This window comes from Agelaius phoeniceus, chromosome 21 (assembly GCF_051311805.1).
Source record: "Agelaius phoeniceus isolate bAgePho1 chromosome 21, bAgePho1.hap1, whole genome shotgun sequence".
NCBI classification, from domain to species: Eukaryota; Metazoa; Chordata; class Aves; order Passeriformes; family Icteridae; genus Agelaius; species Agelaius phoeniceus.
In genome coordinates, this window is record NC_135285.1 from 3968926 (window position 1) to 3995871 (window position 26946).

General features: G+C 50.0%; 1 protein-coding gene across 1 annotated transcript in view; it reads right to left on the bottom strand.

The window, feature by feature from the left end:
• The window catches only part of ASTN2 (astrotactin 2), a 354581-nt gene that overhangs the window by 205780 nt on the left and 121855 nt on the right, over positions 1-26946 (bottom strand). The window contains exons 6-7 of the mRNA XM_054646417.2: positions 19977-20123; positions 6094-6261 (exon numbers count right to left, since the gene is read on the bottom strand). Of these exons, the coding sequence (XP_054502392.1) occupies positions 6094-6261; positions 19977-20123 (315 nt within the window). The remainder of the gene's footprint in view (positions 1-6093; positions 6262-19976; positions 20124-26946) is intronic.

The window sequence follows — 26946 nt, forward strand, 5'->3', positions numbered from 1 at the left end:
CCCTGGCAGCACCTCCAGTGCTTACCAGGAGCTCACCCTTGTCCTGCAGCAATGCCCTGCTGTGCCAGGGCTGTGCCCCAGGTACGTGCTGGGGACAAGCCCAACCCCAGCTGGGGTGGCAGCCTGATCCCAAAGGCTGTGGGGTACAAACACACACCTTGCCAGCTGTGTGAGCATCACACAAACACACTCACACCTGTTTCAGGGCTGCCTCTCCCACCCAAAGGGATACAGAGCTCAGCCACAGTTTTTGTGTCCACTCCTGTCTGGAGACACACACACCCTGCAGAGCATCCTCAGTGCCACTGAGCCTCAGAGCTGCAGCACCACATTCCCAGTCTCCCAGTAAAGCTCTCTGAAAAGCTCCTCTTCTACCTCTGACCCCTGCTGTTCCTGCTCTTCAGGGATGGCACTTTCCAAACCTGAGCCTCTGCTTCATCCTGATGAGAAATGCAGTTTTTCCAGAACCAGCTTAGAACTCTAGGAACAAGACAAAGGAAGTGGCTCCTGCCCTGCTGGCCTGGCACAGAGCATGGAGGGAAAACCTGGAGTGAATTTGACAGTTATCCCTCCTCCATCCCTGCTGCAAGTCCCCCTCCTCACCCTCATCCATCACAGCACCTAAGTGCAAGCTTAACCTCCAAGGATGGTGCCTGAGTTTAAGCTCTGCACAGATTTAATTCTCATTATCATCTGCTCAGCTCCTACACCACACCTCCAAGGAACACATGAGCTGATGCAAGGAAGCAGAGAGGTCCTGAGGGTGGCACAGCTGTCACCTTCTGGGCTGGGCACTGCCCCAGAGCTGGCCATGCAGAGGTGAGAAGCCCCTGCAGCACTGGTTGGATGGCCCAGTCAGAAGGAGGGGCTCAGGAGCAGCTCCATACAGCAAAACCCATCCCTCTTCCCTCCTCCCTGTGCTCTTTAGACAAGCACAGAAAATGCCATTACAAGAACATTAGCAGCTGCAGGATTAAACACTCTAATGGCAGAAAATGAGAGTGCAAAGACAGCAGAGATAACCTTAACTCGGCCCCTGGCAGGCACGAGTTCTGATTGCTGTTTATGTATAACACTTCAGCCTGGAGCTAAATTAGCTTGGGAGTTAACTGCCTCCTGCCCTGCTTGGTGCACAAGGCAAGCTGTGCCACCACAGGAAAAGGAATGGGATATTACATGGGTTTTGACCAAGTTATTAAACTCCATACCTTGGAGAGACAGAACCTCGTCCTATAAAAGTCTGAGTCAATAAAGGCACCGGGAAACAGCGAAAATAGCAGAGGAGCACAAGAACAAACAAATATTACTTGGTGAGCACAGAACCTTCATGGTATTAAATTGAACTATAGGAAGGGGTGGCTGTTTCCATAAACACAAATACACCCTCGTCAAGGTTGGTCATCTCCTGATTTACATGCTCAGCTCTGCAACCTCCAAATCCCCTTAACAGGTTGCCCTTAAAAAAAAAAAAAAATAGCTCTGTGTAAAATGACTTTCATCTGCCTCCTGCCCACAACACACCCCTGTCCTACCCAGACAGCAGTGCCATCTGTGGCTCTGGTGACAAACTGGCCTATTTGGATGATGATGGAAACCTTTTTTTTTTGTTTGTGTTTTTTTTTTTTTTTTTTTATCTCCTCCTGCCAATTTCCAGAAAAGAACCTTTGCTACTACATTTCATCTGGTTCTTTCAAGCTCATGCTTTGGGGAGCAGGGGGAGGGGGGCTACCAATTGTGGATGCAATGTGAGAATTTTGATGAAGAAAAGCCTGATTTATAGATGGGGGAAAAAAAAATCAACACATTTGCACCTGCTAATCAAGGTAGCTATCCATCTCATTTATGCCACTGCTCCAGCAAGCCTGACAGCACAAAATCAGAGGCTGTTTCTTCCAGCATTTGGCCCTGAGGGACTGATTCTCCAGCAGGTCTCTTCAGCAATGCCCACAGAATGTGCAAGTGAACGGTTTTGTGCATACAAAGCAGGTAATTGTGCTCACAAATCAGGATTTGCATATGCTGCTGGAAAGGGATGCTCTCATGGAGGCTGGTGAGGGAGGCCAGCGAGGCAGCAAGCACTCCTGGATTGTACCCAGGGGGATCCCAGAGCGTGGCACGAGCAGCAGCACCAGCACTGCTCCCACATCTCTTCAAAATGTGGAGAGTGAGGAGAGCTGACAGCCAGTCCCACAAGACAACAAACCTGCCCTGTTCTGGTCTCAAACAGCACAGGCAGCACCTGCCAGGAGCATGGGGGATATTGGCTGAACATCTCCAGCCAAGGAGCACATGCTGCCCCAGAGATGTCCCTGTCCCATCTGATGTGGCAGCTGGGCATGGTCACTGTGTCACATTCCAGCAGTGCCCATTTGTCTCTGGATCTGCAGTCAGACCAAGCAGCCTGGCTGTTTCCAAGGCAGGAGGGATGAGGGAGATGACATTTTGCTCATGTGCAGATGTCACTGCTCCCTCTGAAATGCTCTGATGAGCTGGGGCTCCACAACACAGGTTTCAAATTTGTCAGGGGGGCAGCAATCATTTAATTACAGAGTGAGTCACACGACAGAGACGCAAGGGAAGGCAAATTAAGGTCAGGCAACAAAGTGGATTTTGGCATTTCCTAGTGTTTCAGAGCCTCTGTTTTCACTGGGAATTATTCTCCACACTGAAGGAGTACTGAGTGTCCAGGGTCACAAGACAATACATTGTGCAGACAAATCCCACCCCAAACTCCAACCCAAAGAATGTGCTGGGCTTGAGTGTCCCCAGAGAGAGCACGTGTGACCTGGGGCTCTCTGTCCAAAGGTGTGCCAGGAGCCCATGGCACTGCCACCAAGGATCCTGCTCACAGAGGTCTGTCTACACCCCAGGGAGCTTGGGACAAGGCAGATCCACACTGCCATGGGTAGGGCTGAAGGCAGATGAGCCATAAATGTGCTGGAGGGCTTCAGTGCTGGCTCTGCTGCTCTTCACAGGGGGAACTTTGAAGGCTCTCAGCCTCCAGAGAGGACAAACTTGAGTGCATCATTCTCATGGATGCTCTGTCCAGCCTGAGAAGGCAGAGGACAGGGGAATCCCTGGCACCCATCGCTTGGGATGCTCACAGAGAGGATAAAATCCCTGACCCGAAAAGGTTGAAATCCAGACAGGATTTATGTGCTGCCATAAAACCACAGGCCTTCCTCTCTCATGGTGATAAAAATAAATCACCCTTAAAAATAGAACGACATTAATAAAAATAAATCTGAAAGTACATGCAGTGTATCATGGGGTTACAGTCTGCCTCAGCCTGTGGGGAAACTTCTCTCCAGTTGAAGGCTGGTCAATGGTGATGAACAGACATGGTGCACAGGGTTATGTCCTGGGGTGCAGGGTCAAGCAGGTACTTCCAAAGGCCTAATTTCAGTTCTTGTGAAGTTTGGGCCTCTTAAGGGAGGTTTAGAGTTAGGCTATGAAGGTCAGCAGCCCCATCAGCCAGTCCTGCTCGATCCATGTGGATCCAACTGGCAGAAACAGGAGGAAAATTCTGGTTTATTCATGTGCACACTGCCAGGTTGGAGAGAGGGGGAAGGAGCCTGTAGGAGTGTCAGGGGGTAGGATGGTGGGGATGGACAGAGATGAGAGATCTCTGGAGCCAGGGCTGGAACTTGGGGTTCATTGCAAAGGGCCTGGGGGCAGGGCCCTGCTGGGAGCTGCCAGGCACAGCTCAGAGCAGGCCTGAGAGAAGAGAGGGGAGAGAGGGTGAGAGAGTAAAAGGGTAAGAGAGCGAGAGGGTGAGAGAGCGAGAGGGTGAGAGAGCGAGGTTCCCGTTACAATACAATAAATCTTCTTCTGTGTTGAATATTCTGATTCTCACTAACCAATCTAGTACAAGATACAAATCCTACAGCATTTACATACAGCCTATAAGAATCATTCCATTACCATCCTGTGTTACATTTTAAACCCTACAAACTCCTCTTTGGGCCCCTTCTGCCAAGCTGGCAGGGTCTGCTCTGCCCCTTGGGCCTGTCTGCAAGCAGAGGGTGTTGTTCCATCAAAAGGGGATCACCTTCAGCTGGCCACACCATTGTTTTCCAGTTGTTCAGTAACTGAGGGATCTCAAAGCTTGCTTTCATTTCAATCTCACTTATAGTTTCCATATTCTCAAAATCTTTTGCCAGACAATGATATTGATAAGGCTTTCCTGTTTCATCTTCCCCAACAGAAGCCCCAGGACAGATTTCAGGAGATGTACTCGAAGGCTGGGATACAGGATGCTCTGCCCCTGCCTGCCCAGGGACCATGGGCACCGGGGCTGGGAACGCAGAGCAGCTGCCGAGGTTCAGCTCCAGCACAACTCCCGGGATAATGAGCATCTCCCCCTTCCCTGCAAACCAGATCTGACACATCCTGCTCAAGCGTGGGGCATCCAGCAGGAGTGACAAGCTGCTCTGGGAGCTGGGGTCACAGCAGGAGCAGCAGCTGGGCTGGCATGGCAGAGCAGCAGCTCCTCACAACCGAGGCCACGGCAGGATCAGCCAGCCCTGCTCCCTGCCAAGGATGGGGCTGGCCAGGGGAGCCACAGGGCTCTCCCAGCAGGGCAGTCATGCTCTGCCTCCATACAGTGTCCCCATGGTTTCTGCTGGAGGCAGAGCTGTTTCTCTCCTCCTCTGAACCAGGGGACAGCTGAATGCATCTCCCCTCTCCTGCTGAGGTGCCTGCGCTTTGCCAATGCCTGAAACAAAAAATCCTTCTGCTCTGTGACATCTGGATGAGAAGAGCCTCCTCCTGCACCACCTCCATCTGTCAGCCTGGCTGTTGGCACCTCCCAGCCCTTCTTGGGGCTTTAGGTGATGCCCAGGGCTGTCTACACAGGGAATCCATGCAGCATCACCCTCCTGCTGCAGCCATGCCTGCCAAGCAGACAAGCCTTGAGGAACAGGAACACTAAGAAGAGAAGATTGTCTAGACCAGGAAAATGAGTTTGTGAGACCAAGTTCAGTATTTGCATCTCAGCTGAGCAGGGAGGGATGAGAACAAGGTCACCCCCCAGCACCCCATGAGGTGTTTATAACTCTGAAGGATTTCTTGTCCTAATCCATGTATTAATAACATTCAGGGGCTTTGGGAGGCTTAGGAAAAGCCTTCTCCACAGTGAGCCATCCTTTAAACCCTCTGGCAGAGCCAGACACCAACATCTTTACCTGCAGCCATGAACCTCATACACACATGGGTGAAGAAACTCATGGCTGAGGGGGAAGCAGCTCACATGGAGAGCTGGGACTAAGCTGGGATGGCACCCCTCTGCAAGGAGATGGAGTTTGGGTGCTCTTCAGACACTCAGCAAGCCAGGATCACCAGGGACAGGCATCCAGCCCAAGGCTGATGAGCCACTGGTGAGTCACAGCACAAAAACCCAGCACAGTCCCCAAGCCACCCTCTCATGCAATGTCCTGTCACCCTGTGTTGTTTCTGCTGTTCTCTGTGTTCTTGGCTCACTGCAGACTGCAGCGCTCCCAGGTGTCATCCAACAAAGACAGAAGGCAAGGTGAAATCTGTCCTTTGGCCAGCCCCACACCTGGCTCCCAGCAGGGCTGGCTGCTGCTCCACAGGCAGGCTCTGCACACCAGCAGAACAGCTCAGCAGAACCCTCACCTAGAGATGAGGAAGGATGGCAGAGCTCACAACTCCACCAGGAAGGGCTGGAGGACACATCCAACCCAGGTAACCACCAGGCAGGAGCAGGCATTAATGGGAATTGTGGTGCTCTGCAGTGAAAATGGCCAGAGAAGGGATGGAGATGGGGTAAATTCACGTTTTCCAGACTGGACAGCAGAACAACCCAACTGAGAAGCAGATAAACAGCACATGCCTGCAGCTGTCACATCAAAGAACTGGTAAATCCACCATTTCAGATCCCCATCTTGTGCCCATCTTCTTCACACTTTGCTGATAGGGGTCCCCACTTTGTGACCCTGCTAGCACCCCTCAGCCCCCCACGCCTGCCACCAGGCTAGAGCAGAGGTGAGCCATCAAAATGCCCAGTGACAGACCTTCTGCCTCACATCTCTGAGCTTTCCAAGGTTTCCACTCTCCCCCAGCTTCCCTTACCTGTGTCTTGGTCACAGAGCTGCTCACAGGCATCAGTGGTCCTCTGTCCACAGAGATCTCTCACCCAGGGGGACGTGGCATTGATCTGATAGTACAGGGACAGCTTGGCTGGGTTAAGCCAGTCAGAGATGTCCAGGTAGCTCCCCTCACTCACAACGAAGCTGCTGCCTGGGGGGAAGTGGGGAAAAAAGTGTGTTAGCTGAGTGTGGAAATCGGAAAGAAAAACCCCAAATGTGCATTTTGGCCCAACATCAGAGCACTGCACTCTTCAGGAGCTGCTGTGATGACAAGATCTGTAAAATAATAATGAGTTCACTGACAGCTGGTCCCAAAGAACTTCATTTGACCGTTCCTCTCCAGAGCAATGTGCTCCAGCAAATGGACCACCAGCTCTTCTGCCCTTGCACTGCTGGGATTTGATTCCCAGGTCTCTGCAGAAATGAGGACCAGTGTAATTACTCTGATCTGCAACCAGAGCATCACTGGCCCAGCTCAGGGAGGAGTTGTCCAGGAGGCACCTGGAGCTCAGGGCACAGATGGGCAGCAGCAGCAGCAGCAGGGCCTGTTCACCTTGTGTGGAAGGTGAGTGGATTGGCCCAACACACAACTTCTTGTGTGAGTTGTCCAATACCAGACACTCCCCCACCCTCTCCCCTCCTGTGAGTTACAAGTGAATTCCTGCCAAAAATATTTTCTTACAAAATCTTGTGCTTCTTTATTTTGCGAAATGTATTTTTCCCCACTGGCATCTGGGAATATGCATCATCTAATTAGCCAAATAGATTTTCAGTTCAGCCCAATCATTTCCTTATCTAACATCTGAGGCCCAGCATCGCTTGGGGGATTTTGCAGGCACAGAGGTCCTCATTAACTCTGATCTTCAATTACATTGATTATAAGACTGCCTCCATAACAGTGCTGCACAGATCAGAGAGGAGCCAAAAAACCTCTGCCATTAAGTGGTGTTTTGCAAAATTTACCATGGTAAAAGCCTCTAAAAAGAGGGGAGAAGGAACCTGCAAGGAATGGGCAAGGGGAAGTGCCAGGTAGTGCAGGAGCCCACAGCCACCTTTCCACCAAGTCTGAGGACTTGCAACGTGGGCAAAATTTGCAACCACTGTCTGAAGATCGAAATCCTTCTCAGAGATTTTCCAGGGATAGCAAGTCTACAGATCCAGGGCCTATTGTCATGAAACTGTAAGGCTTATGGCCCTTAGTAAAGGACTAGGACACCATTCTTTGAAGCACCAACTCACTTTGATGAAAGCCAAGAGATTAAAAAAGCAGGACAATGAGCCTGCAGCAGCAGCCACCCCACATGAACCTGCTTGAACACAAACTCTGGATCTCCTTTTGAAGAGGATCCCTGATGCTTAGCAAGAGGGAGCCCTTCTCACCCTCCTCCTGCACCACATTAGCCATGCAAAGGATAAAACAAGCAGAGCCTCGAGTCAAGCATCCCAGTGAGTGACCTCATTTTCAGGCATCCCAAGATCTCAGCACCAGCCAAATCCAAGCCCTAATTTCCCATAAACTCGGGTCTTTGACACTCAGAGTGTTTATATACCATAAACATATTCACAGACACATGTCTAAACTCAAAGCCAATGGAGGCTGCCAAGCTACTGACTGCTCAAGCAAATGAGAATTAGACATCAGAGACACAGCAAGGCAGGAGCTGCCCCACCAAGGCTGCAGGATACATCTCAATCAGACACAAGGCAGCAGTAAATCACTGGGTAAACCCCCAGCACCACTGCAAAGCAGAGAAACACTGAGCACAAAGAAGTTTCTTAGAGCCACGTGGTTTTATCCCTAATTATTCTTTTCAATGAATTTTTAAAGATAGCCTTACATACCAATAACAACAATTGCTGCCTTCTTTTCCCAAACAGAAATGCATCCTGCACCCTTTGGGAGTGTTTACTATTTACATGTAGGTGTCTAAGTAGTAACCTGTCAATTTTGTTTTCCTCCTGATTTCTGCAGCTCCCTAATGAAGAGCAAGGCTTGGGAAGCACGTATGGTTGTTTTGAGACTCAGCTACAGACAACTCCCTCTGCACCCAAGGACTGAAGAGCAAAACCAGCAGCTCTTGATTAAATCCCTACTTAACGAACCCCACTTCTGGTTAAAATACAGCTTGGAAGTCACAGAAGTAAACCTGACACAAACCAGACACATCATTTGTGCCCAGAGGGATGGAGGTGGCTGGAGCTGGCCCAGGATCCTGGCCCAGGACCTGCTCCATGGGCAGGTGGGTGATGGAGGGGTGACCTCTGCAGCTCCCCAAAATGGAATCATTCAGGTGGAAAAGGCCTCTCAGATCATCAAATCCAACTCTTCCCCCAGCACTGCCAAGGCAACCAGGCCATGTCCCCAAGTGCCACATCCACGAACCTTTTAAATCCCTCCAGGAATGGAGACTCCATCGCTGCCCTGGGCAGCTGTGCCAGGGCTGGACAACCCTTTACTCTGAAGAATTTTTTCTTTATATCCAACCTAAACGTTTCCTGGGAGAAGAGGCCAAACCCCACCTGGTTCCACCCTCCTGTCAGGGAGTTGTAGAGAGTGAAAGATTCCCCCCAAGCCTCCTTTTCTCCAGCTCTCTCAGCTGCTCCTCACCAGATTTGTGATCTGCCCCTTCCCTGACTCCAGGATATTTTGAAGATTAATTATTTATTATGATTTTAGTGAGTCTGATTGAGAAATCATTCTCATTATCAGGTTTTTTTTATGGGGGTTTGTTTGTTTGTTTCTTTCAAAAGCAGCAGTGAAAACATCTCAATACAAAATTCCTGAACTCAGGTTCAGTGTAAAATGGAGGTTTTTCTACCTCAGTCTGAAAAAAACAAAACCCATGGAAATTAAAGGTTTTAGTTTCCTTCCTCCTTCTTTCCCTCCTTCCTCCTCTTTATTTTCCTCCCTTTCCTTCCTTAAAGGAGGGAGGGAACAACTTCCAGCAAGGAAACTTCTCACATCTCTCAAGTTTAGTGTGTGGCAAGGTTTTGAGAGACATTCACAGACACCTTCATCACCTTCTCTCCCACTGAAAAAACAAACAAACAAACACCCCAACCTTGATCCCTTTATAGCTTGCCTGTGAAATAAATAACAGAAAAAGGCACTCTACAAATATTTTGAAAGCTAAAATTCTGATGATTTCAAAGCCTTTTCACAAAATTTTTCTCTTCACTTTCAAAGAATCCACACACAGAAAACAGTATTTCAAAAGTCACCATCGTGTACATATCAAAACCACCTTGAAAAGCTCAGAAAGGGCACACTGAAGAACAAATTATTTTAGAAACTACTAAGAACAAACATTTTTTCCAAGCAAAAGCTGTTTCAAACACCTTCAGCTTGCTGGGAACATCAGCTGGATTTGTTTTCCACAACTGCAGTCTCTGGATGGAGGGAAGGGGAGTGATGGGGAACTCGAGGGGGGTAGAACCCAGTACAAACCAGCCTCCTAAAACCTTCCTCAAGGACCTCAGACCCTACTAACTCATCCCCACACCCAGTTTGAAGCACCCCTTCAGCTGCAGTCCCCAGAGCAGGTGCCAGCACAGACACTCTGCAGACACTGGAGGGACTGTCCACCCTGCTGTCCCCACTGCCAACCTCCCAGGTGTCCTCCCAGACACAAATTTCACTCAAAGCCTTGCTGAAATCTCCCTTGAAGAGAGATGTTTAGGTCTGGGGGTAAAGCAGCCATCAACCAACCAAGTGAATACAGAAACAAAATGACAACTCTGCACCCAGCAGGAACCCCATTGCTGTGGCATTCACATTTTCTGAAAAAATCCCTTTGCCCAGGATTTTTCTCCTGGGAAGCTGAGAAGCCTCAGGAAAAAAAGGAAAACAATTATTCTCTTATTTGCTTCTCCTGTATTGTGCTCATTCCTGTGGAATGTGTTTGGAGATTGTTCACCCACAGGTGATTGTTCCATTGCATTCTGCTGGGAGTTGTTTTCACTCTTTGGCCAATCAGGGCCAAGCTGTGTCAGGGCTCTGGAGAGAGTCAGGAGTTTTCATTATTATCTTTTTAGCATTCTGAAGTATCCTTTCTGTATTCTTTGTATAGTATAGTATTCTTTAATATAATATAGTATAATGAAGTAATAAATTTGCCTTCTGAGAACATGGAGTCAGATTCATCATTCCTGCCTTTGTCGGGGCATTCCCTGCAAATACAATACCCCGTACCAGGACATGTCCCTCAAATGCTGTTGGAATTACAAGCCAGCCAATGCCATGGAGCAGTGTGGAGAACACCAGGACACAGCTACAGCCCCCTCCCAGCTCCACAAGGTCAAGCAGCCCCTCAGGGGATTGATTTGTTTGGGTTTCTGTGTGTGTGTTTTCCACTCCCCCCGTTGCCTCCCCAACGCTGATCAAAGCTGGAGGAGTTAAGGCAGCGTCAGAAGTTCATGTCTCTCATGTTGGGGTCTCCTTCAAAGTTCAGTGGAATTGCTTAAGCCCTGACAAAAGAGGCTTGAAGTTTTGACATTTCAAAAATCATTTTCAAGAACACAACAGGATAAAACAGCTCAGAAGAGATATCTAACAAGGGAAAAGAACAAAGCACCCAAAAGGAAGCCAAAAGGGTTTGGCTTTTCCTTTCTCTTTCTTTTCAAGGCAAAAGATCAAAATATAATTTTTTTTGAAGAACATCTATTTTTTCCTCCCTCTGCTCTTTTTTGTCATCTTTGGTCCATTCACTGTTTCTTGGCCAACAAAACTCCTTTTCATCTAAAATTAGTATTTTGTGTTGGGAAGCAATGGGAGGTCATACTATAGGTTGCTATTAATGTATCCAGCCCTATGCTATCATACAGTTCTAATCCTGTTACAGATAGTTTTTATAAACACTAGAGGAAAGATGATCCCTCTGGCTTCATTCTATAGGTACAAAGAATAACCCTATTTGATTTCTTTAGAGACCTTTTTTTTTCCCCCTTGTTAAACTTGAAAGAACATTGCCCAAAGAGACAACTCCTCCCCTATCAGCTCTTCCCCTTGATCAGCTCTCCCTTCTTCTGTCCTGGGCCCAGGGCGTGGAAACTTCTGCTTCTTAAATTTCTCCCAGAAAATGCCAAAGAACCAGACAGACTTTGGCTGCCCAGGACACACATGTACTGACTTAAGCAAGGAAATGTGTATTGGGGCAGGACTGCACCCACAGACTAACACAGCACTCAGCTTCACCAGACCTCTCCTGCCCAGCACAAAACCAGGTGATTTGGGAATAATCTAAATAGTTTTAAGTCAAACTCTAAGTTCTAGTTTGAATCCAGGGACAACATCACACCAGGTTAAGATCCAAGACAACCCTCTTTCCTCTTTTTTTTTTTCTAACTATTTCTCTCTTTGAACAAGGTGCAATTCTTAAACAGACAGTTACAATAGAAAGGTTAGAAAACAGCACAAGCCTATAGACACATCTTTCATTCAGTCCTCCCTCAGCTGAAGCACTCACAGTTTATATCTCACAGTGCTCCAGGGTGTATTTTCAGCACAAGAACTGCACCCATGGGTTGTCACCTGCCCAGCCCAATGGTGATCAAACCTGGAGACCCCCATCCCCTTGAAACACCATTAATCCTCCCAGAGCTCTTCCACCCTGGCAAAGCAGAAGTCAATTAGCAGTACATGTCTGTGTGCAATTACAGCTCAAAGTGGCACCACCTTTCCTGTGGGAGGAGCAGGACTACAATTTAAGTGTTAAATTACACTGCCTTGATCATTCTGACAGACTCTTTCTTTGGGTTTTCTTGTCAGTCAGTCTTGATTTCTCCAGGGCTGAGCTCCTGACAAACAACAAATGTATTTATAAGGCAGGTGATGGCTCAGCCAAGAGGGAATCTGCCCACCCTGCCTTGTGGTCAGGCTCATGCTGCAATGAGATCTCCCATGGCAGCTTTAGACAAATAGTGGAGGTGCTGGTAAGAGCACATCTCTTACTCAGAAGTCATCTGGGCCAGTAGTGGCTGAGACAGAAATGAGACTCCTGGAAAAAAAAAAAAAAAAAAAAAAAAAAACAAAAACAAAACCCCTTCTCCTTAATGCTCTGCATCTCCCAACTTCCACACTGCAGCCTGGGGCTTTCTAACAGTGATGCTTTCCAGATATCAGAAAAGGGTTCAGGGAAATCCAGCCTAAATCTGATCACATCACAAAGCACAGAGGAGCTGTGATAAGCTTGTTGTATGAATGCAGAATTCGATGTCTGCATCTCCATCTATGGGAGGGAGAGCAGGTTAGCTGGTCAAAGATGTCCATCCCTCCCAAAGCAGAGGGTCAATGGTGTTGATAAAGCTCAAGGAGGTGCCCACCCCTGTGGGGAGGGGGCATCTCTCAGGATGCAACACATCCCAGCTCTGAAGCAGCTCCTGCTTGTCACAGACATCTTTTATGGAAAATCCTCGCCTTAGGATTTTTCCTCCTGAGAAGCTGAGAGGCCTCAGGAACAAAATGTAACCAATGGTTATCTGCTGCTGTGGAATGCAACAGGTGCATCTGGGATTGGCCCACGTTGGATGTTTCTAATTAATGGCCAATCACAGTCAGCTGGCTCAGATAGAGAGTCTGAGACAGAGCCTTTGTTATCATTCTCTCCTATTCTATTCTTAGCCAGCCTTCTGATGAAATCCTTTCTTCTATTCTTTTAGTATAGTTTTAATGTAATATATATAATAATATAATAAATCAGCCTTCTGAAACATGGAGTCAAATCCTCATCTCTTCCCTCAACCTGAGACCCCTGTGAACACTGTCACACCTGCTGACACCATCCAAATGCCAATGCCAATCCAACACCAATCCAACGCCAATCCAACACCAATCCAATGCCAATCCAACACCAATCCAATGCCAATCCAATGCCAATCCTGCTGGCTTTGCCCCAGTCAGTCCTGCAGAGGACAAGGAAGAACATTTGGCTCCCCTGCCCCAGGAGCTGGGAATGCCTCTGGCAGGCCCAGGGCTGGGGAGCTGGGCAGCAGCTGAGCAGGTTCACCAGCCTGTCAAAGGCACGATAAAAACATGATGTACTTCAGCCTCCAGAACCTGATTAGTTCTTCATGCAAAGAGCGTTCGTGCTGTAAAACCGTCTTGGAATCCCTTTGATCCATGCTGATACAGTTCATAAATTGATGTTAATATTTAGAGTTCATGTCTGGTAACACTGCAGCCATTTGCTCACATTTTCTTGCCAGGCAAGCAGACAGGGGAGCAGGAGTGAGCTGTAACACAGGCACCGAGGTGACCCTGCTGATTACAAGCTGCTGAAATAAAATGCAATTTGTAAAGCTGCCCCCAAACACGGCCACCTTACATGAAACACACAGGGCCTGGAGCAGCCAGACGTGACACTGAGTCTGCAAGAAAGTGTTGCTTCTGTCAGAGCCCTGACCCAGGTCTCCAGAGAGCAAAAAACCCTGGGAGGAGAAAACAGCACAAGAAAAAAAATATTTTAAACCAACTCCTTCTGCTGATTTCAGAGGGGACTTATGGGTCTGGGAACAGCTGGTGAACATGGGAAACCCCAAATTCAGAATCTTCCTGAAAGCCTGAAAAGATCACAGCATCACAGAATGCTTTAGGTTGGAAGGGTGGAAGTGACCTTAAAGATCATCTTGTTCCACCCCTTTCCCATGGGCAGGGACACCTTCCACTGGACCAGATTGCTCAGAACTCCACCCAGTCTGACCTGAGATAGCTTTGAGACCAGATCTCTTTCTCCATCCTGGCACAAACCTGGGGGGCTTCACCTGTAAATCAGAGAGCGTGTCCAGCTTCTCCTTGCTGCCAAAGGGGATGGGGACACAGCCAGTCCCCCATTCCCATGGCTCATCTCTGTGTGGCCACGTGTACAGCACATCCTGAGCGCCCTGAGGGCACGAGGCAATGCTTGGTCACCTCCAAGAGCTGCAGAAGATTGAGCAGGAAATGTCAAAAACAAACAGTTTAAAACCAACACATTTAATTAAAACCAAAATGAGAAGTTGTTGTGAGTCCCAACAATTGCAGTCTGCAGAGCAGTCTTCAGGGAAAATTAACACAGGCTGCTAATAGCAGCATCCAATTCAGCAGCATCTTGGAGGAAACAGTGGTGGGGGAAGGTAGGAAATAATCTGCAGATGAAACAATTACTGATCAGCTGCGTGGCAAGGACAGCACGGCATCGTTCAGGCAGGCAGATGCAGATGCAGGAGATTAAAAGAATAAACAAAAAGCAGCTCCCTCCACCTCTCTGTGCCATCTTGTCAGATGCTCCAACCCAAAACACGGTCTTGAGTAGAAATTCCACTTCAGCTGGCCCCTTGGCTTTGCAAGGGGGGACCTGGGTTTGCTCTCAGGGCAGGGTTCATCCTGGGAGAGGAATCCACACTTGCAGGAGGGACAGACCCAACACACGGGCAGCTCATCAGGGTGGGGACACTGCCCACACTGAGCTCTGATCCCACAGAGGATCCCTGCCTGCCCACGCCAAGCTCTGATCCCACAGAGGATCCCTGCCTGCCCACACCATGCTCTGATCCCACAGAGGATCCCTGCCTGCCCACACCATGCTCTGATCCCACAGAGGATCCCTGCCTGCCCACACCATGCTCTGATCCCACAGAGGATCCCTGCCTGCCCACACTGAGCTCTGATCCCACAGAGGATCCCTGCCTGCCCACACTGAGCTCTGATCCCATAGAGGATCCCTGCCTGCCCACACCATGCTCTGATCCCACAGAGGATCCCTGCCTGCTCACACTGAGCTCTGATCCCACAGAGGATCCCTGCCTGCCCACACTGAGCTCTGATCCCACAGAGGATCCCTGCCTGCCCACACCATGCTCTGATCCCACAGAGGATCCCTGCCTGCTCACACTGAGCTCTGATCCCACAGAGGATCCCTGCCTGCCCACACTGAGCTCTGATCCCACAGAGGATCCCTGCCTGCCCACACCATGCTCTGATCCCACAGAGGATCCCTGCCTGCTCACACTGAGCTCTGATCCCACAGAGGATCCCTGCCTGCCCACACCATGCTCTGATCCCACAGAGGATCCCTGCCTGCCCACACCATGCTCTGATCCCACGGAGGATCCCTGCCTGCCCACACCATGCTCTGATCCTACAGAGGATCCCTGCCTGCCCACACCATGCTCTGATCCTACAGAGGATCCCTGCCTGCCCACACCGAGCTCTGATCCCACAGAGGATCCCTGCCTGCCCACACTGAGCTCTGTGCACCGCTCTACACTCATCCAAAGCCCAGAAAGGTGCAGAGGGATCACCACAACTTCCCTGGCACACACCTCAGAAGAGGAGGGTAAAAGGCTGTAAATGCCCTGAAATGTCTTTGACAAAAACCTGCTTTATGCCCTTTGCTTTATTTCCACTTATAAAACAAAGCCCTACAAGCCCCTTGCTAAAGGCAGCTCTTGCTTCCCTCTGCACCACTGGAGGATCTCACCCACCTCTCCCACTAAAGTACAAACATCCACCCACACCGTATATAACCTCTCACAGGCTGTAAAAATGGGAAGCTTTAATTGATACTATATTTCACACTGTTGTGCAGCAAGGACGTACTCCAGGCTGAGCCCTCCAGAGTATCTTTCTCCACCCTGCCTTCCCTGCAAGCCATTCCCGTTGCTCCAGCTCTACTTTTTTGAATTATTACTTACAAGAAAAAAAAAACAAAAACAAAAAAACAACTATTGAATGTAGAGCTGAGTGGCTCCCATATTCATAAGAGGTTTTATTACTCAGATGGAGGGACTCTCTTTCCTTTCTTCCCCCCTTTGACACAGCTAAAGGGTCCTCTAAATAATGCCTTGCATTTTCATATCCTCATAAAAGCCACTACAGTTCTTTCCATAAATCTGAGCCACCTCTGAAATGAGAACAATTCCTCCTGCTCAGCACGGACAGGGGCTGCCTCGAAACACAAACCCTGGAGCAGCAGAAGGGAGGAGAGGATGCTCCAACACTGTGTTCGAATAGAGAGGATTTAGAGGCTCCAACTAGTTTCTGGGAAACAGGAGGTCCCAGCCCTCCCCACCAGCCACAGCAGCTCCTGGCAGGCTCTCCTTGATCCAGCTGCTCCATGAAGTGAAGGCACAGCAGCTGTGCAAGCCAGGCAATAACTGCTCAGCAGGGAGCGAGGCAGGGGCACCCCATCAAATGAACAAAAGGAAGAAAACAAACTGAGGGAGAAATAAGGGCAGTGGAGACAGGCTGGTTATTATAGAACTGCTGCTTGGAATATATCCTCCCAGCTTGGCTGCCAGTTGGCGTCTGGTGCCAGTCCTTCCCCTCCCCTTTCCCACCCTGCCACTCCAGCAGGCTCTGGAGCTGCTTTCTCTAACGCCATTCTTGCTGCAGCAGGGAAAGCTGCTCTTCTCCAAAGCTGCAGACATTTGGGGAGGCTTCCCCCCTCTTTCTTTTCTTGGCTCTGGCTGCTGGCACGCCAGAACTGGCTGGCATCTATTTAAAGTTTCCTTCAAAGCCGAGTTCTCATCGTCTAGGAGAGCGATTTCTTTCAGCCTCTGCCTTTGTTTGGCTTCTCCTGCAGAGGTGCCGGTAGCAGCTCCGCTTTCAGCTTTTCCTTGGCTCCTGGTGCCTATTGAAATCCCACATTTCAAAAGGGAAGGAGAGGGCACCGCTCCCTCGTGTGGGAACATCTCCTGTGAATGCACCGTGGCTGCCTTATCATCCTGTGCAGCCCCAAAGGGAGCAGCTTTGGGAACCAGACGATTTCAGCGCGCACAGACACCCGCGAGACGCGGAGCCACCGTCGGGTGCCACACCAGAAGCTGCTGCAAGACTGATCAAAGCTCCCAGACTCTGCCAGGCCAAACACGTCAGCTCTGTTGTCACCTCGATGCCACAGGGATGCTGATGCCAACCCCCTGTAAAAAATCCACATTTAATCCCCCACAGGAGATCTCCAGGGAGGAGCAGGTCCTCTCTTCTCCAGCAGCATCAAACTGCAGGTGCTGAGCCTTGGCAAACACATCCAGCCACACTTTTCCTGGGTATCATTGAAATTTCCCAGCCCAGCTCAGTTCTGTGATGTCTTTAAATGCTTTGTAATATTTTGCTGCCAGTTGGATGGCGCCTTGGGATTTGTTGTTATTCAAAAAGAAGGGACAACTTTTAAGAGCTTTTTCTCTTCCCAAGCAAGAGACTGTCATCACATAAAATGCTGAGATTTCAGGGAAAGTGATAGCCACTGCAAAATGTCTTGGCTGCTTCTGTGTGAGGAATTTGACTGTTTCTCATAAAAAATATTTTAAAAGTTTTTGCAGTTTGTAATTATATTTTACAGTTTCATTACAAAGCTCATTTTAATTCTTCTCCAAACCGTTGTTACCAGTCCTCTTGCCACTTTCTCTTCAGAAAAGTCATTAAGTCGGGACTGGAGAGCATCCCATTTCCCCCAGTTTCAAGGATATTAATCTGCTTTATTGGTATTTCATTGTCATTTTCATTCGAGTGTTCCCTGCATTTGCATAATTTGCATTGCCACCCCTTTCCTGGTGACAAGCACAGGTTCAGCTTTCCACTTCCATTCTGCGGAGTCTCATTGCATTTTGTTTATTTTCTTTTTCAGGACTCACTGTCTTTCCTGGGCCAGAACCACAAGCTGGGAGCAGGATGCTGAGGTCCTGTCTCCATCCCTGCCTTCCTGGCTGACCTTCAGCCAGCACCAGAACCAGAGTGAGCTCCCAGTCCAAGTGCTGAACTGGCCAGTGCCCATCCCAAGGGGACACAAGTTAGCACTGGAGCAACCTCATGCCCCAAATGCAGGAGTTTCTGTTCTCCAGCTACTTGGAACCATCTGAGAAGATTTCAAATGCTCATGTGTGGCTTGGACAATCACTAAAACCTTTTAGAAACAGGTCAAGGTGTAGACAAATCCCCTGTTTCAAATCCTTAAATCACAGAATGGTTTGGCTTGGAAGGGACCCTTAACATCCTCTTGTTCCAACCCTCTGTCATGGGCAGGAACACCTTCCACCAGACCAGATTGCTCAGAGCTCCATCCAAACTGGCCTTGAACACTTCTAGGGATGTGGCATCCACACCTTGATGTTATCTTCATGTCTCCACTGCACTGAACTCATGTTCAGTTCCTCCAATGTGTGAACACAAAGTAGACACTCTCCTCCTCTTCCCTACAAGCTGTGACCCCTGGGCTATCCCAGTTACCCAGAGACCACTCTTAGCAGGGCTAATCCCACTTCAAACACACTGGTGACTCCTGTTCTGCCATGGAGTAATGATTTCAACCCCTCCCCACTGGCCCCTGCAGCTCTCATGCCACTGAGTGTCTTTAACCATCTCCCCAAAATAGTAATCCCCCAAGAGCTGCCCTCCACTCCAAAGCTCCCAAAGCAGGGAGCTGTCCCAGAGCTGGCTGCACCAGGACACCCCAGCAGCTGGTGATGCACTGGCTGCATGCAGCACGTTTCTGGCAGAGAGAAAGTGCCCCCTCTGCATGCCCCAAGCAGTGAGATGAGTGCAGGAGCTGAGGAATTGGAACTGACTGAATAATGGGTCCTGTCTGCTGGAAGAAAATGAAATTTGCCCTCATGTTACTGAAAACTTGCACTCGACGCTCACTGCACATTATAAAGAAAAGGTCAGTGAAACACAACAAATGCAAGGAGCCCAGTTGGAGAAAGCAATAAATAGTGACAGCAGCACTTGTCTAATTTATCAAAGCATCTGTGCTCTTGCTCAAACCCCAGCAATTTCCCTCCATGCTGCTGCAAGGGCTGGGATGAGCAGCTCTGCTGCTGCAGGACAAAACAGCTCTGCTGCTGCCTGTCTGTGCAGCTCCCAGGGCTCCTCAGCGAGTTTGGAGGAGAACAGAAATATCCATCAGACACAATTAGCACCAATGATAACAACGATTATATTAATTGACATGACTGAGATTTTGGCCTCAGGCTTGCAGATGTGCCTGTGGAAAGGGAGATCCCTGCAGTCAAACACAGCTGGGGCATTCCTAAAGAGAGGAATCTTCATGTCCCAAACACACCCAGAGGGGCAGCAGGAGGGTGGGGCCACAGAGAGCAATGCACAACTTTCCCAGGCATTGTCCTGGGGAAGGCTGTGAGAAGATCAGAGAAAAGAATGAGAAACAATTTTTATCTTAACCTGCTGCACCTGTTGTGAACATGTGGAATGTGTTATGGAGATTTGTTCACCAAAGGGTGGTTTCTTAATTGGCCAATGGTGATGGTGTTTGGATGGATTGACCAATCTGCTCTGACTGTATCAGACTGTCTGTGAGGGCAATGTATTGTATTTGCAGGGAATGTCCCAGTGAAGGCAGGAATGATGAATCTGACTCCACGTTCTCACAAGGCTAATTTATTACTTTATGATACTATATTATATTAAAGAATACTATACTATATTATATTAAAGAATACTATACTATACTATACTATACCAAAGAATACAGAAAGGATACTTACAGAATGCTAAAAAGATAATAATGAAAACTCCTGACTCTTTCCAGAGTCCTGACACAGCTTGGCCCTGATTGGCCAAAGAGTGAAAACAACTCCCAGCAGAATGCAATGGAACAATCACCTGTGGGTGAACAATCTCCAAACACATTCCACATGAGCACAACACAGGAGAAGCAAATGAGGTAAGAATTGTATTCCTTTTCTCTGAGGCTTCTTAGCTTCCCAGGAGAAAAACCCTGGGCAAAGGGATTTTTTAGAAAATGTGAATGCCACAGCTATGGAGCTCTTAATAAGTATAGTATAACAAAGTGATGGATCAGCCTTCTGGAATCATGGAGTCGGTGCTAATTATTACCACAACAGGAATGCCACGCCACGACAGGAGGGTCTTACCATCAGCAATGAAGTGCTCGGGGACGTGGAGCGTCACCTTGACGGTCAGCGGGCAGGAGAGCTGCGAGCCGCACACCACGGCCAGCACGCAGGAGCTGACCGCGATCAGCGTCAGCGCCGTCTTGTTCACAGGGCTCTTCGTGGAACCTGCAAGGCACACACAGCCGTGGGTGGGTGGGGGGCCAGAAGGGAAAGCTGTACCCAGGGCTTTGTCAGCAGAGGCCAGGGGAGAACCAGCACGGGGAAGGCAGGCATGGAAAACAAGGATGGGAGCTCAGCAGGAGGAGGCTGCACAGCCCAGACTCCCATGGCATGGGGCTTCATTTGGCTAGAGGAGGGAACCTCTCAAAAAAACCTGCTCAAAGCCCTCTATAGACCCTGTCCCTGGGAACTTCTCCTCCCTGGAATCACTCATCACACCTGCAGTGCTCCCCTGCTGAAACCACCATCATTTCTTGTCAATATTGGTTGGCTTGGCCAGCCACTGTGAAACCCTGTGGGGCAGGACCTGAGGTGGTTAGGAGAGCAGTGGCTGCTCCTAGGATGGCTCAGGGGCTGGGGTCTACTATGTGATAAGAATGTGCTTGGTGTGCCATTGAGAGTTAGATATTTTCTTGTAGGTAGAGGCTCAGTAGGAGCACAAAGACATAAGTCAGATTATCACTATTGCTACCTCTAGGATAGTTAGAAAGAAGAGAACTAGTAGAGTTAGGAGCAAAACTGCTGGTATTGTGGAAAATAGGGCTGTTGTGGCTGTAGAGATGAGTTGGATGAGAAGGTTGAATCACCATCAACAGCAGCTGGGTAGGTCAGAATCCCCAGGTTTCATAGGGAATGTGGGGAAGCTGTGCAACACAGAGAGACCTGGCTGGCCCAGAAGATTCAGCTGCTCTTATTGGATGCAGAGTGGGAATGTCAGGTGTCCAAATGAGACCCTCTCTACTGATGGAGATGACCAAGAACTGTCCCAGACCACCATCAGGTCTCCACTGCCCAAGCAAGGAGTGCTTGGAGCCTGCACCCTTGAGGCACCTCTGATCCCCCTGGACCTGGGGGCTGCCCCACTGCTGCTCTGACTGCACTACATCCCCCACAGCCCCCTCACCTTGTGCCAGCACCCTGCTCTGCTCCAAGATAGCAACAAACACCTCACAATGTTCCTTCTCCAGGGCTGTGGATGTACCACTTGGAGAGTGTGTCCATGGCAAGCAGAGGGCACAGCCCAGCAATGAGCCCAGAGGTTGCACAGCCCATTCTGGTGCAAGCTGAGATGAGCCAGCTGCTGGCAGAGCTGACCACAGCCCCTGCTCAGGATTCAGGTGAGGACACCTCTTGATTTTTGGAAGCAGCCTCTCCCCACTTGGACCCCAGCCCTTGTCACCTCATCAGCAAAGCGAGATTTAAAAAGCATCAGTTTGAAAACTGAATTGGAAATGGATCCAAGTTACCCCTTGCACACCCTGTGATTTGCCTAAAGCTGGGGCCAGGCCAGGACCTCATGCTCAGCACAACCTGTGCTTCCCCTGCAGGCCACCAAGCCCCACCACAGCATCCCCAGGCTGGAGCCTGCACAGGGGATGCTCCAGCCAGGGTTTGTAGGACAGGAGAAGTGGCTGATCTGCTGGAAAATACCCCCATCACTGAGACCAACAGGAACAAGTAAATTGATTATTTATGAAGCATCTTTCCTTATGCATGGATCATCTAAACAGCCATCCCACTCCTATTTCACAGCTTTAGTGCCAATCCTCTGCGCCCCTCACCTTGCAATCCTCTTTTTTTTTTCTTTTCCAATCTTTATTCATATCATCAGCATAAGTTAGCACTTCCATGGGAGGCAAAATCCTCCTCTTGCTGGGCATACTGTGCCTGCCACAACCCCTGCTTGGCTTGAAGTTATGACACGAATGCAAAAAAGAAAAAAAGGGGGGGGAAAAGGGAAAAAAAAAAAGCAAGGAAAAAAGCCCCCATGAGGATAAGTGGATGAAATCAAATATACAATGGACCAGACAACGCTGAATTTCACCCTTATAAATCACCTTTCAATCCAGGGTCTTAAAGTGCTTTGCAAACATTAAATCATAAATCCCTTATGAGTGAGACAAGCATTATCCCCTTTTCACAAAGAACCCAAATCCCAGGTATGATGGCAGCTTTCACCAAACTGCAGCCAGAGTGGAGCTGGAGGAATTAGGATTTCACATCCCCATTGGTCCATGTGGCTTCTTCTCTCCCCATGACTCAGAGGAGAGCAGCACAGGGGCTTGGAACAGCAAAAATCCTTTCACACTTCCATGAGTTTGAGCTTGGCTGCTCAAGGAAAGGGACAATTGCTCCAAGTCTCCTGTAACTCCCTTCCCTCCTGCACTCCCTCATTTCCACCACTGCTAATCACTGACCTCTAGAAGTGCCTCATGTTTGGTTTTGAGCAAGTGAACCACAACAAGGGGGCTTCTGCTCGAGCTGAAATTGGGTTTCCAGCTCAACTCTTTATTGTTCACGACCAGTTAGCTGCCAGGTTTCAAGGGAGACTGCTGGAAAAGCACTTAAAGAGAGGGACTGGGATTTTGTTTTCTATCTCTTTCCCTGTTCTGCAGACCACTGATGCTCCAGCATCGCTGTGCTGTATTTAAACACCTATCTGGAGATAATCAGCTTCACTCCAAGCCTTTAAAACCACAAGCAAATGTATTTTCAGCAAGGCCCTGCTAACCAAACCCATCTCAGCAGTTTCTCCAGGGCTGCACCCTGGTCCAGAAGTGAGATAAACTGATCCCTTCCTTCTTCAGCCCAGGGAAAGGATCCAAACCCAGCTCAGTAGCTCAGGCAGCCCCAAATAAACGCAATGCCACAAATGAGAGGTTGGCCTGGCTAAGCCTGGGCTCTCCCTCCTCTCCATGTCATCTCCAGGCTTTCAGGGAAGTGTCTGAAGAGCAGATTTGTAACTCCAGGTGCACCAAACAAGCTGTATCAATGCTTTTTACCAAGAGGAGAAAGCTGAGTGGGGAATACAAGAGTTATATGAATGGTTGAGAGCCCTAGCACCAACAGAACTCCTGGTTTGGGTCTTGTGGGGTTCAAAAAGCCCAGGAGGAAGATGGTAAAGATGGAAGATGGTAAAAAGCCCAGGATGGAAGAAGATATAGAGGTGATCTCTCTATATCCTTAATCAAAGGTGTTTCTGTAGTGTTCTGAGAGGTTGCAGCAAAGTGAGTGAGTTTCTGAGTGCTCACCCAGGCAGTTTTGAAGGGGAAAACCTGGACCATGGGGATTGCCAGGGAGTCTGCACCCAAGCAGTGGGCAGGGCACACCACCAGGATGAAAAACAGGAATAAATTACTTCTATCCAGAGAGAAGCAACTTCTCCCCACAGCCCACAAAATCCAAGGAGAGAGAAGCAGAAAGGAAAGGCAAAGTGCTCCATTTCAGGGCAGACTCATACCTGCCATGCTCCCTGCTGGTGATCCAAGGGTGGCTTAATTAGACTGGCAAACAAGAGGAGGGTCCAGCACCGTGGTCACAAGGACTCTGGCCACCACCATCTTCCCCACCCAGGATTTTTTTGTCTCCCCTCAAACCCCAGTGCAAATTATCCTGGTGAGGATGTGAGTCCCTGCTCAGAAACCGCTTGCAAAGCACCACATTCCCCTGAAGATTTTGCACCTGCTGCAAGATGAAGATAAATTCAAAGGCACTGGTGTAAACACTCAGCAAACAGCCCCTCCAAACGCACCGTGTCTCCTTTGAAATATCATTTCCTCGTGCATTTAATTACTCATTGCTTTGTACACTTTCCTTTGCCTGCCCAAAAGACAAGGAGGAGGGAAAAAGCCCCACAAACCTCTGGGCTCAATTATTCTTAATATTGGCAGTACTGCCTAAATTTAGGGGGGAGAAGAAAGAAAAAAAAAAAAAGAAAAGAAAAAAGAGAAAAGGTGTGTTCAGAACACGTATGGATTTATGAGCAACACAAATATCCCGTGTTCTCAGTAATATGCTGTTTCTAAATCAGGCTCATAAATACATGCTTGGGAGATTAGTCTATAAAAAAAAAATAAACTTTAATTACCCCCTCTTTATCAGCACACAGCCCGTGGTGTTAACCATATGTGGGTGTTAAACGCCAAGTGCTTTGCAATCTTCCCCACCCCCCGGGAGACAATGGCATCGCAGGGAACGCTCCGTGGCCACTCGGATATGGAAATGTATTCCCAGCTCCAAAGGAGGACGGGGCTGGGGAGAACAGCGAGTGCTGGGAGTGCTTAGCAACCCCCGCCGAGCTGTGCTGCATGCAGAGCACCCAGCTCGGGGACAGCAGCATCCCCTGGGGACACCCAGCTCAGCCCAGCCCAGGCCAGGCCAGCTCGGGGACATTAGCACCCCTGGGGGACAGCAGCAGCATCCCTGGGGGACAGCAGCATCCCCTGGGGACACCCAGCCCAGCCCAGCCCAGGCCAGCCCAGGCCAGGCCAGCTCGGGGACATTAGCACCCCTGGGGGACAGCAGCATCCCCGGGGGACAGCAGCACCCCTGGGGGACAGCATCACCTCTGGGGGACAGCAACACCCCTGGGGAACAGCAGCATCCCCGGGGGACAGCAGCATCTCTGGGGGACAGCAGCACCCTGGGGGACAGCAGCATCCCTGGGGGACAGCTAGCTCAGCCCAGCCCAGCCCAGCTTGGGGACAGCAGAACCCCTGGGGACAGCAGCATCCCCTGGGGACAGCAGCATCCCTGGGGACAGCCAGCCCAGCCCAGCCCAGTTTGGGGACAGCAGCACCTCTGGTGAAAGCAGCACCTCTGGGGACAGCAGCATCCTCAGGGACAGCAGCATCCCTGGGGACAGCCAGCCCAGCCCAGCCCAGTTTGGGGACAGCAGCACCTCTGGTGAAAGTAGCACCTCTGGGGACAGCAGCATCCTCAGGGACAGCAGCATCCCTGGGGACAGCAGGACTTCTGGGGGACAGCCAGCCCAGCCCAGCCCAGCCCAGCCCAGCTCGGGGACAGCAGCATCCCTGGGGACAGCAGGACTTCTCGGGGGACAGCAGCACCTCTCGGGGGACAGCAGCATCCCCTGGGGACAGCCAGCCCAGCCCAGCCCAGCCCAGCTGACAGCCCCGGGATGCTCCCGGAGCCGCCGGTGTCGCTGCCGTGCCGGAGGAATGGGGCTCCTAAAGCTCCACAGCTCTGTTCCAGCAGAGGCTCGTTAATAGGACAGAGCGGCGTTTCCAGGACAGCGTCACACACAGACACGTCCCCGGGTGTCCTGTGAGGGGCACTTCGTGTCCAATCAAGGCAAACGCCAATTAAGAGGAGCTGTGGTTGTTGGCAGGAGGCTCTGGACATGGAGCAGCCCTGCACGGGGAGGGAGCAGCACTGCCTGCCTCCCCTCCTGCCCTGCAGCCTCCTCTTCCTCAGCAGGATGGTCCCTCTGGAGGATGGGATGGGAAATGGGGATGGGAAATGGGGACGGGAAATGGGGATGGGATGGGAAATTGGGATAGGAAATGGGGATGGGAAATGTGGATGGGATGGGAAATTTGGATAGGAAATGGGGATGGGTAATGGGGATGGGAAATGGGGATGGGAAATGGGGATGCAATGGCATGGGAAATTGGGATGGGATGGGATGGGAAATTGGGATAGGAAATGGGGATGGGATGGGATCGGAAATTGAGATGGGATATTGAGATGGGACGGGATGGGATGGGAAATCAGGATGGGATGGGATTGGAAATTGGGATGGGATGGAGATGGCAGATCCTCCTTCCAGTCAGACACAGCTCTCCTGCGCCATGACCCCACCATGCCTTCACCCAGTGCCCCAGAGCCCCTTCCTTCTAAAACAGAGGGATGGGGATGCAATGAGCCCCCCTGGCAGGGGGGAGAGCCCAGGCAGGTGTTTCATCACACACCATCTACACCACACCTGGTCCCAGCCTCTTCCTGAGGCATCTTCTCCTCTACAGTCCTGGACAAATCCCAGTGAAGGTGCCTAATGAAGGTGCTCCCAGCTCCAGCCCAGCTCTGGGCCACAGCCTGGGTACTGGGCAGTCTCCAGCCTCATCCCAGAGTCAGCAGGATGTGGATCAGCCCTCAAGTGGCAGCTTTGCTTCCCCTGTGTTGGGGGAGACCCCTGAGGAGACCCCCCAAGGACACAGAGGGTGCACAGAGGAAGGGAATGAGGAGAGGAGGAGGAAAGGCAGCCACGCTGTGCAGCAGAAGGGTGAGATCAGTCGCTTCTCGATTTATAGAGGATTAGATCTTGCTGAGCACATGCTGAATCAGATTAATACTATTAACATTTATGAATTATCCTCTAGCAATTAGCTGAGACGTCCTCCAGCACAGCACAGGGAGAAAAGGCAGCCCTGGGCTGTGGGTCAGGGGGACAAGGGTGCCAAGGGGTGGCTTGGGCACTGTGGGGAAGCTGGGGTTGGGCTGCTGGACCCCACAGCAAGGTCAAGGGCTCATTGACCGAGCTCCCGTGCATCCCAGTGAGCTCTTGTGCTCCTCCAGCAGCCTGAGCCTCAGCTCTTCAGGTGCTCCTGGAGTTATACAGCCTTATGTACTGAATAAATGTATTTGCTTCCTAATTATACAGCTGTTGGTGGTGCTCCCCCTTTGCTCTAAGGCATTGTGCTGCAGCTGGCAGAGAGACCTCAGCAGCAAACTCCAACCCAGAGGAGGAAGGGGGCAAAGGCAAAGCCTTGAAGGCTGGGCAAGGAATGAGCAGCTGAGGAGAGAGGGGGGAAATAGAGATGTCCAAAATGGCACAGGCTGAGATGCTGATCCACCAGCCCCATCAGCACCAGGGTCACCATGGGCAGATTCTCCTGCCCACATATCTTAGATCTTCTGGCACAGCAAAGGGGGGAAGAATTTGTGCAAACTCAATTTGCTTTCCTGGCACTGCTATATTTTTTTTTGCATTTCTCTAGGCAGGGACAATTAAAATCAATGAAGTCAG